General features: G+C 37.3%; 1 protein-coding gene across 1 annotated transcript; it reads right to left on the minus strand.

The window, feature by feature from the left end:
* On the minus strand, positions 1 to 9,966 carry LOC140501398 (fatty acid-binding protein 9-like). The gene is made up of 4 exons (XM_072604970.1): positions 9,879 to 9,966; positions 3,934 to 4,106; positions 2,553 to 2,654; positions 1 to 1,993 (listed from the first exon to the last, which is right to left on the minus strand). Exons 1-4 carry the CDS (start codon positions 9,949 to 9,951, stop codon positions 1,943 to 1,945), a joined length of 399 nt encoding a protein of 132 aa, XP_072461071.1. The 5' UTR covers positions 9,952 to 9,966; the 3' UTR covers positions 1 to 1,942.
* Between the last annotated feature and the right edge of the window lie 1,921 nt (positions 9,967 to 11,887).

The following is an 11,887-nucleotide window of genomic DNA, read 5'->3' on the forward strand; positions in this document are numbered from 1 at the left end:
TCTTCATTATTAATGTTTTCTCTACAACTTTCTTAAGCCTCAAAGACCAACAAGACAATAAATAAAGCCCTCGTTTTGTAATGTTGGAGTTATAAATTATCGCACTGAAAATCTATAGGCTGGTTCCAACACACCCCCTCCTCCAGGGCTATTTCTTCTTCTGTAAAATGAGGGGATTGGACATGTTGATGTTTCAGACTCCTTTCCAGCCCCAAATCTAGGATTCTATGATCCTACTTAAATCTCATTTTTTACTCCATCACCATCACAGGCACCCTTTATCTTTTCATGATTTATATTTCAGTTTCACCTGCAGCATCCCAACCCCATCCAACCTTGATACAGGCCTGGGAAATCCCAAATTTTTAGCAGCAGGACTTAGTAGGCTTCTGAGGGAGTAGGTTTAGCTGTAACAGTCAAATTCTTGTTAAACAATTATGAATTCCGGCCTGCCCCATAATGAAGTGGCTTTCTGTGAAGGCCTGGTTGTCACAGTGGTGACATTTACACTAGCTTCACTATTTTAAATAGTTGAAATTACAGACAAGCAAGACAATGATTGCTTTTAAAATAGTCTTTGGTAATAGCTCCATGGTAGTATATAATGTCCTCACTCTCTTCTCACTGCCATAGTGAGTGTCTTTTATACCATGGACACTTGGCACAATGAATAACTGAATCTTCTACCCTGGGTCTCAGCGTGGCTGGATCTTGGACAGAATCATGAAGCAAGTCAAATTATTCAATAAGACTGGTGTCATCTCTCTGTTCTCTTCTTCCTTTTTTCCTTTTTCCTTTTCCAATTCTTCCTATCTTCCAACATTCAATGTTCTGAAGGTACTTTAGGTAAAGTGAATTATTTTAATATATTGCTACTCCATGGGATATTTATTTCACAAAGATAATGCCTTAAAAAAATAAACTTTAGATTGGACCACTTAGACTAAAGGTGGAGCTAGAATACAAGAAGACATTTATGAGTCATCAAATGCAACAAAAATAATATTACTAATAACAAAGAACAAAAAAATAACGCAGTTTCTAAAGTTAAAAGCAAACCCAGAAATTTAAACAAAAAGGACAGTTCCCCTCTAACTTTGCTTTCACTAATCAGGACAGGTTCTCTGCAGGGTATAGAAGCTTTACTAAAATCTTCAACATTAATTTCATGCAGGAAGAACTGACATGGACAGATTTATGATCTGCCTCCTTGGAAGAAATTTCTACATTAATGAGATCATGAATATATTGGAGTGTTGGAATGGGTGGAGAGATGCTGGAGAACACTGGAATTTTTCAAAGGTTCTCAGATCATACCTCATAAGTAGCTGCCTTCTTCACTGAGGTGTGGTGTTGACTCTACTCCAGCATTTGAATTCCTTCAAAGTCTGCCTCCAATTTGGTTTTTTAACCTCATTAGACATCAATCCCTTTCACACTCTCTATGTATCAGAAAAAAAAACTGGTCTTGTTATATTGTCCCTCCTGTTTGGCATTTCATCTTCCCTTTGGACAGACTATCCATCAGGCCTGGAATTCATTCCCTTTCCATTTCTACCTCTTATATTTCCTAATTTCCTTAGAAGTTCAGCTCAAAAGTTACTTCCAACATGGGACTACTTCTTTTCATCTGCTACTGCCCCAAATTTTTTTTTGCATTATTTTATTCTATTTCATATATACTTGCAATTGTGCATTTTCTCTTCAGCTATGCAATATGACCTTTGTGAGGGCAAGGATTGTTTCATTTTTGTCTTTGTATTCCTGAATGCCTGGAACATAGTAGGTACTTATCATGCTTGCTGATTAATTTCTTAAAATCATACTTCATTTGGAAATTGTTTATTGATTAATTTGATATTGGGTAAATCACTATTCTTATTGCTGGGTAATGGATGCTTCTTTTTTCCAAATTCAGGATGCAGTTTATGTTGAAATTTCTTCATGCTTTTGCATAGATTCTGGTGCTTACAACCTTATTCATGGTACATACCTGGAAGAAAGAACATTTGTTATTATTTGTACACAGGGTAGAGTCAAAAGATCTGTATTTGAATCCTAGGCTCTGATATTGTCTATTTTACTTTGGATAAGTCCTCTAACTTCTCTGGGCTTTGGATGCCCCATTTGTAAAGTGAAGAGGTTAGGCTTGGTGACCTGTGACATCCCTTCCATCTTTAATTTTAAAGTAGTTCTAAAGTTGTTATTGAATCCCCAACCCAGAAAAAAAAAAGATGTAATTTAGGACATTCAAAGAAAATAGGAAATTTTTACAGAATCTCAGAACTAGGAAGAATTTTAGAGGCTCTTTCTGTATAACTGTCAATAACCAGCCTTTGCTCAAAGACCTCTAATGAAAGGGAACACTTGACCTCCAAGGTGACATTCCTCTTTTAGATAATTCTCAGTTAGACTTTTCTGATATTGCAACTTAAATATTCTTCTCTGCACCTTCTACCCTTTGCTGCTAGTTCAGCCCTCTGTGACCAAAGAGAACAAGATTAAATCCAATGTGACTGTTAAATGAGTCTAGCTGTTCTCTAGAAACTCACCACCACCATTTTCCCATCTGCAATTTGTCTTTTGATTGTTGTCTCCTTGCCATGCCATTTCTGCACCTGGATCAGGGAGCCATTTTCCAACATTACGATGCTCTAGGAATCCACAAAGGGCTTACTTTTAGAAATCAACAAACTGATAACTTTATTTAAGAAAATTTGGATTTACTTATGATTAGGTGTCAATTTATCACATTCTATGGCTGTATTGGTACCGATAAAAACAGGGGGAGGCAGTTGGTCAATTAGGGGGATGCTTGAGAAGAATTTACAGAAGCACAAGGATAAAAATCACAGAGAGAGAGAGGAAGGGGAGTTGATATAGTCTGGCCCTATAGAAGAGGTATCTTCACTGAGATCTATTGATGCATTGAAGGCCATTTACACATTTTTCCACTTCAAAATCTTTACCATAATACTTCAAGCAATAGTATCATAGGTCTGGGTTTTATTTCTGGAGGTTATCTAGTCAGCAGAGGTAATATGGTCTAGTAACAAGAGGCCATGGAATCAGGAAGGCCTGGGTTCCAGCCCTACCCCTGACACATACAGGCTGTATGCCCTGGACAAATCACTTAATATTTCAGGATCCTCTATGTTCCAAGACTAGAATTTGCAGAGCAGTTGACAATCCACAATGGTAGAGAAATTTTCTCATGTGTATGCACATAAAAAATATGTACATCATATATATATATATATATATATATATATATGTATATTCATATACAAATACATACACACACACACACACACACACACACACACACATATACATGCCCAGTTTCTAGGCAGGTAATGTGTGGTGAGGTTTGTTGTTGTTGATCAGTCATATCTGACTCTTCCTGACCCCATTTGGAGTTCTCTTGGCAAAGATACTAGAATAGTTGGCCATTTCATTTTCCAGTTCATTTTACAGATGAGGAACTGAGTCAAAAAGTAATTTGCCCAGGGTCTCATAGCTAGTAAGTGTCTGAGACCAGATTTGAACTCAGGAAGATGTCTTCCTGACTTCAAGCCTGGCACACTATCCACTGCCGCACCACATAGCTGTTTCCATCTGATAAGGTACTTAAGGAAAGTAATAGAAAGCTCCCTAGGGTTGAGCAGCACTAAAAATTAAATCTTTTTTTTTTTTTTTTTGGCCATTTTAAATTGTTAAATTGATGAGCTTAAGTTAAAGGCTAATTCAATTTATTGTACTGAAATTCATTATCAAAAGAGCTGAAAAATGAATTACAATAAGTGCTTGGTTCTGTGGTATGCAATCAGTGTAGAGAGAGCTTCAAAACTAAGAACTCTTCAGGAAAAGAGAGCTCTCAAACTCCTGTGAACCTATTTCAGCTCTTCATCATCTGGAAGCAATAGTGCTTACCTTCACTTTCCGGTTATCTGCTGTGACTTCGTCAAACTCCTGATTCAGCTTGAAGGAGATCTCCACGGTTATGGATGAGCTCTCAGTTTTGATGGTCATCACCTCATCTTTGGCACTGATAGTTACAGTGGACTTTGCTAATCCTCCATCGTTCCTGATAGCAAAACTCACTCCTACAAGTCAGATAAGAAATCAGATCTGATTCTCCTTTCTGAGGACATTGATCATCTTAAGACTTCAATTCAATAAATCTTCAGTAAGTGCCTACTAAGCTCCAAGTACTGTGCTAAATTCTGAGAATACAAAAAGAAGCAAAAGACAGTTCTTGGCCTCAAAGAGCTTACAATCTAATGAGGAATTTGTAATCTAATATCAAATTTACAATCTTTAAGAAATGGCTAAAATGAATCATTTTTAAAGCTATTTAAAATCTCTTTTCTCCATTATACATTTTAGTGATAGATTTGGACCTTCCTTTGCCTCCTCTTTGCAATTTATGCATCAAGCTGGATGCTCCCAGACTATCAACTTCTTCCAAGGAGGCTCTTTGGCAGTATGGGAAATTGCATTCCTTCTCTCAGACTATTGGGTTTCATTTATAAGATCATTGCCCCAGTATTACTACTCCCAGAGGCCTGAAAGAGGGAGGTAATGCAATGTCTTAAGATTCTAGATTTCTCTCAGACTCCTACTTGGTGGAAATCTTACTTATTAAGATGGTGATGAAAAGAAGCATAGCATAGCGGGTAGGGTGAGGGACCTGGAGTCAGAGAGACCAAGTTTGAATTCTTTGTCTAACTAGCTCTATATAGGACTATGGACAAAGGCACTTAACTACTCTGTAAATACCAAGCAGAACTGTTGTGAGGCTGAAGTAAGTAAAGAATAAATAAGTAAGTAAATCCTAAAGAGCTAGACGCGTAGGTCAGGCATCATAAACCTGCATTTATGTAGTACTACTTTAAGTTCCATTAGTTATAGTGGAGCTATATGTACCGCAAAACACTTTTCTCATGACCTCTCTGTGAAGTAAACAGTGTATATAATTATATCAGGGGATGCTGGTGAATGTTAACCAACTGGCTCATCAGAAAAATGTTTATACATTTTTAAGTTTAATCTGCATTATTAACAATTAACATTAACATTATTAACATTTTAATTGTTTTCTTAAAACTTAAAAACTAGACAAACAAGCCCTGACTTATTATTATCATTTATATAGCACCTACTATGTGCCAGACACTGTGCTAAGTACACTTAACAAATATTACTCATTTGATCTGCACAACAACTCTACAAAGCAGGTGCTATAATTATTCCCATCTTATAGTTGATGAAACTGAGGCAAACAGAGGTCAAGTGACTTGTGTAGTATCACAAAGCTAACAAATGTCAGAGGCTGGATTTGAACTCGGGTTTTCTTGACTTCCAAGCCCAGCACTGGTTTGTAGCATTTATCTAAGGTACCTAAGGTATACATGTTTGTACCAAAAATTTAGCACTTGGCTTTTAACAGCTGGTTTGAGCTGGTTTTAGCACATTCCCTGATTATACCCATTTTGCAAATGTGGAAACTGAAGCTTAAGGAGAAAAAACAAAAACAAAAAACTTCTGCACAATAGTCAAAAACAGTGAAATGGGTTGCCTAGTGAGTTCCCTATCTCAGCAGGTCTTTCAGGGAAGGCTGGATATCTGTTTGTTGGTTATAAAAGGGATTCTTACTCAGGCCCAAATTGAACTTCATGACTTCTGAGTTCCCTTCAGACTCTGGGATCATATGATTCTATACTTGTTCATATAGATAGTGCCAGAGACAGGGAAATGCCAATTAGATTGTAAGCTCCTTGAGGTCAAGGCCTGTCTTTTCTTTTGTCTTTTTGTATTCTCAGTGTTCAGCACATAAGGCTTGGAACATAGTAGGCCCTTAATGAATTTTTACTGATTGATTGACTAGAACCTAGCTTTGACTTCCCTTGCTCACATTCCATTCCCACCACATAGTTTCCTCATATGATTTAAATTCTTTGGCCATTTCAGGATTATACCTACATAGTGCATCAACATGCTGGAAACATATTTGGAAAGGAGGGGGATGAAGAGGGTCCAGACGTATGATTTCATCAGTATGAGAAAACTCCTAATGTGTAAAGTCCTTTTACTGATATGGATAAGCAACTCATCTGTTAATTTAGTCTTAAGTGTCACCTGGTGCATTAGAGAAGTTAAAGCTAGTCTATGTTAAAAGAGAGACCTAATTTCAACTCTTTCTACCTCCAAAGCCAACCTTGTATCCATTATGCTACATTTTCTCCCTCTGTAGATTCTGGTTAAGAAATATTTGAGCTGAACTTGCATCTTTTCTCTATATCCTGTTTCATGCATCTGTTTCAATAATCCAAGAAAATCAGTCATGTATTATCTAGTAACAACAGCAAGACACAAACCAAACGAGTAGTCTGCTGGTTGAACTCCACTGGTAAGCTGCTCAGTGTCTTTAGATTAAGGTATCATAGTCAGAATGTCCTCATGTAAACACAAATATGGTATATCAGCCTTAACAAATAGGTCAATTCATTAGTGCAAATTAAATTGAGTAGTGTTCTGAACAAATAAGAAATTGAAATTTCCAAGCCATAGAATACTGTTGAGAGATCAGATCTGAATACAATGACTACATTCCAAAGGAGGTGTGTTATATTCACTGTCTCCATTCACTTCTCAGCTGCTTGCAATCTGCTTCCTAACTCCATTATGATGCTAAGATTGATCTCACAAAGTTACCAATGATGTCCTTTATTTTTAATTTTCTTTTTGAGGTAATCAGGGTTAAGTGACTTGCCCGTGGTCACACAACTAGTAAGTTTCTGAGGCCAGATTTGAACTCAGGTCCTCCAGACTCCAGGGCTGCCAATGATGCCTTAATTGCTAAATTATCTATCATTTTCTTAGTTCCAATCCTTGCCATCTTTGCAGTTTTGGCAGCTCCCTTATTCTGTTAGCAATCCTCTCATACTGGACACTCTTGCCTGGCCTTCTGTGATGCTACTCTCTCGGTTCTCCTCCTTCCTGTCTGACCATTCTTTCTTACTCTCCTTTTCCGGATTATCATTGCAATATTCTACTTCCTAAGCTTTGGTGTTTCTCCAACTCTAAGTGCTGAACTCTTCTCTCTTTCTACGTGTTTTCCCTTTGTAATTACATTCACTTGAATGAATTCAATGATCATCTCCAAGGCTATACCCAACTCTAAATCTCCAATTGCCTACTAGACACTTCTATCTGAATGTCCAATTGACATCCCAAACTCAGCATATACAAAACAGAATTCATGATAGTCTACCCTAATCCCACTCTTCTTTCATACTTCTCTCTTTTTAGATCACAAAAAGGGAGAAAAGGACCTACAAGTACAAAAATAACTTTTTGTGGTGGCAAAGAATTGGAAATTGAGAAATTGGGGAATGGTTGAACAAGTTGTGATATATGTGAATAATATATGCTATAAGAAATGATGAGCAAGTGGATTTCAAAAAAACCTGGAAAGGCTTTCATGAACAGATGCAAAGGAAAGGAAGTAGAAAAAGGAGAACATTATACATAGTAACAGCCACATTGTGTGATGATTGACTTTGATAGACTTAGCTCTTCTCAGCAATATCATGATCCAAGACAATTCTGAAGGACTCATGATGGAAAATGCTATTCGTATCCAGAGAAAGAACTGAGGGAATCTGAATGCAGAGCAAAGCATCGTATTTCCACTTTCTTTATTTTTGTTGTAGTTCTTTTCTTTTGGTCTGTTTCTTCTTTCACAACATGACTAATATGGAAATATGTTTTATATGACTGCACATAGATAACATATATTAGCTTGCTAACTATCTTATGGAGGGGGCAGTGAAGAAGGGAGAGAGATAATTTGGAACTTAATATTTTTTAAAAATGAATGTTAAAAATTGTTTTTACATACAATTAGAATTTTTCCCAAAAAGCATATACTTCTTTCTTTTTGCTGAGGGCATCCTCCTCTTCCATGTCCCCTAGATTCATAAGCTTACAGTCACTTTTAACTCTTCCTTCTCCCTCTTTCCCCATACACCATCAGTTGCCAATTTGATTAATTCTTATTTCAAAATCTTTCTCAAATCCATCCACTTCTCTCCATTTGCTCTGTCACCACTATAATTTATTCCCTTATTACTCCTTACCTGAGCCATTTATACTAGCCTCTACAACATAATTCACATTTGTTCCTTCTCTGTATTTGGACAACCACCTGCTTAGTTAGGATTTTCATTACCTCATCCCTGGACTCCTATAATAGGTCTAGGTCCAATTAGAGTAAATGATGAATCTCCTGAAATGATTACTGTATTTGAATTCATAGTATTTAGTGTTATAATTATATAAAATGTGGTCATCAGTTCCAGCCCACTGGAAATATGCAGTGTGAATTCAATGCAACCACTTTATGAGATTGTGATTAGTTCTAGTCTCCCATCTGTCTTCATACTTGCAATATCTTCATTCACCTATTCATCCTCCACACAGCTAATAGAACAATCTTTGTAAGACTTTCCCTTGTTCTCTGCCTTGCTCAAAAACAATCAACTTCTATTTATTGCTTAGAATAAAATACAGACCTCTATGATCTGGCCTCAACCTGTGATGGAGTAGTAAGAATGTTGAATCTCAAGGCCAAGACCCTGAATTCAAATCCTGACACTATCATATGACCTTGGTCAAATCATTTAAATTATCTGGGCCTCAGTTTCCTTATCTGTAAAAGAATATGGCTGCACTAGATGACCCCTAACATTGCTTCTGCTCTGAGTTAGTGATCACCCTCTTTTTCTAGACTTTTTGTATCTACTACTCATTAAAGCAGCATGGTATAAAGGACAGAGATCTGATCTTGGAGGCAGGTAGACCAGTGTTTAACCCCACATACACACTGGTTGTAAGATCCTAAGTAGGTCAAGCCACTTAACCTTTCATTACTTCAGGTAACTCTAAAACTCTAAATTGAAGAGAAGGTACCAACTTGCATTGATAGAGGGAGTTTCCTCATTGAGATCTCCCTCTGCCATTGGAATCATAAGTACAGGCTCCATCCCTATTTTATCTTATTCCCCTTCATGCATGCCACATTCCAGCCAGACTTGAGTAATAGATCTTTCCCTAAATTGACACTTTATTTCTTGTCTCTCTACACCTGCAAATCACCTGCTCATGTCTAGCATGCACTCCCTTCTCATCTCCATCTGTCACAATTCTTTTTCTCCAAGGAACCTCTCAATATTCACCCTCTACAAGGCCTTTTCTGATACCCCAATTGTTAGCTCCTCATTTAAAGAGGGGCTGAATCAAGAGCAGAAGTTTTTACTATTAAAATCTAAGATTTTGCATATATATTATAAAGCCAGCTGAATACAGGTCTTGCTATACACCAAATCTGTAATGTAGAGAAGGCAAGAAATAATCTGAAGATGAAGAATTAGAGACAATGTGAATTGTCCAAACAAATAATACGTGATGGAAATGGGATACCCAAGGATGCTTTTCTTGCCAGATAACCTAGAGTTGTATATCCAATAGAGATGTTCATCAGTTTTTCTCCTAATTTGACTGAGTATTCACATCTGAAAAGGCTGATTCCTTTTGGAAGCTGTTTCCACTGTTAACTAAGGAATGTTCACATAACATCTGAGTATAGATTATTATAATCCATATGATTTTTCAGCATACAGAAAATACTCCTGGTCCCCACCACACACTCTTCAAAACAATGTCATTTAGGGTTGCATATATGTAAAAAAGGTGTGTTGTTTTCAGGTCAATATGGCATAACCTAGAAACCCAGAAGAAAGAAGAGAAAAGCCATCCCCAACACTTTAAAAAGGAAAGAAATAACTCTCATCCGAAACAATGGCACATCTCACCCAGTTCCTTCATGTAGTCATCAAAGTTTTCACTAGAGACAAGTTTCCAGGTTCCCAAAAAAGGCTCAACCATCTTGGATACTTTGATGGAAATAGAGGCTCAAACTAGAAGACCAAGGAATATTATGAACTGCAAGGCCACCAAGACTACCTTTTAAAAGGCATCATTACCTCATGACACCTTTGACATAGCCAATAACAGGACTCCCATTACCACCACTTGACTAATCTTTCTTACCACCAAATTAGAAAACGGAAAATAACATGTAAATTTTGGTTTAGGTCAGTGATTATAGCTTCTAGCATTATGACTTGTACCCAGAGGACGAGGGATAAATATTACTTTGATCATAGTGGAGACAGCTTCCAATGGTAATTAGCCTTTTTAGATGTGAGTGCTGAGTCAAATATGGGGCAAGAAATTAATGAATATACAACTCTTGGTTTTCCATCAGCTATTATTTGTTTGGACAAGTCACATTGCCTCTATTTCTTCATCTTCAAATTATTTCTCCCCTTCCCCACCTTACAGGGATGATGTGTAGTCCAGATAATATCTATAAAATGCTTACAGTTTCTTAGTGTGTTATATAGGGTATTATTATTATTATCATAATTATTCATCAAGTTTAATTGGGGGTGAGAAGCAAAGGAAATCATCTCTCTTTGTGGATAGATTGTGCTTTGAGTCTCAAGAAGAGCAGAGTGTTTAAGAATAAATATCTTTTGTGGATAGAAAGATCATCTTTGAAGGTTGGGAAATAATGAAAAAATGAATAGTAATAGGTTTAAAAGTAGGAAGAGGAATTTGTTGAAGGTTTTAGAAAAAGCAAGTAATGCACACGCACACGCACACACATAGAGACAGAGTGCACAGAGTGAACTGAAGAGGATGGGATCATATCTTAAAAAAATGAAATCAAGCAGTGAGAGAGAAATATAATGGGAGGAGAAAGGGAGAAATGGAATGGGGCAAATTATCTCTCATAAAAGAGGCAAGCAAAAACTTTTTTAGTTTAGGGAAAAAGAGGGGAGGTGAGAGAAAAACATGAAGTTTACTCTCATCACATTCCATTAAAGGAAGGAATAAAATGCACACTCATTTTGGTATGAAAACCTATCTTACAATAAAGGGAAGTGGGGGATAAGGGGATAAGCAGGGTGGGGGGGATGATGGAAGGGAGGGCATGGGGAGGACAGAGCAATTTGAGGTCGACACTCATGGGGAGGGACAGGATCAAAAGAGAGAATAGAAGTAATGGGGGACAGGATAGGATGGAGGGAAATATAGTTAGTCTTACACAACACGACTATTATGGAAGTCATTTGCAAAACTACACAGATTTGGCCTATATTGAATTGCTTGCCTTCCAAAGGGAAGGGGTGGGGAGGGAGGGAGGTAAAGAAGTTGGAACTCAAAGTTTTAGGAACAACTGTCGAGTACTGTTCTTGCCACTAGGAAATGAGAAATACAGGTAAAGGGGTATAGAAAGTTATCTGGCCCTACGGGACAAAAGAGAAGATGGAGACAAGGGCAGAGAGGGATGATAGAAGAGACAGCAGATTGGTAGTAGGGGCAATTAGAATGCTTGGTGTTTTGGGGTGGGGGAGGGGACAAAAGGGGAGAAAATTTGGAACCCAAAATTTTGTGAAAATGAATGTTAGAAGTTAAATAAATAAATAAAAAAGAAGGGGAAAAAAAGAAAAAGCAAGTAAATGAGAATTTGATCAAATAGAAGAAAGTTTTACTACTAAAGTCAATAGGGAATTCTGAAGAAACACCTTGATAGCCCTACCGGATCTCAAATTGTACTAGAAAGCATCAATCATCAAAATCACTTGGAACTAGCTAAGAAACAGAGGAGTAGACCAGTGGTACTTCAGGTACTGAAGGCACAGTAGTCAATGAATATAGCCGTCTACTGTTGATAAACCCAAGGATCCCAGTTTCTGGGATAAGAACTCATTGTTTGAAAAAATTGCTGGGAAAACTGTGTAACAGTGTGGCG

Source organism: Notamacropus eugenii, chromosome 4 (assembly GCF_028372415.1).
Source record: "Notamacropus eugenii isolate mMacEug1 chromosome 4, mMacEug1.pri_v2, whole genome shotgun sequence".
NCBI lineage: Eukaryota > Metazoa > Chordata > Mammalia > Diprotodontia > Macropodidae > Notamacropus > Notamacropus eugenii.

Bases quoted from the DNA above. Each gene is read 5' to 3' on its own strand.
- LOC140501398 (XM_072604970.1), bottom strand. From the start codon at position 9,951: ATGGTTGAGCCTTTTTTGGGAACCTGGAAACTTGTCTCTAGTGAAAAC. The intron at 4,107-9,878 runs GTGAGATGTGCC...TCTGACTTGTAG, and splicing joins TGACTACATGAAGGAACTGG to GAGTGAGTTTTGCTATCAGG. The intron at 2,655-3,933 runs GTAAGCACTATT...GTGGATTCCTAG, and splicing joins CAGATAACCGGAAAGTGAAG to AGCATCGTAATGTTGGAAAA.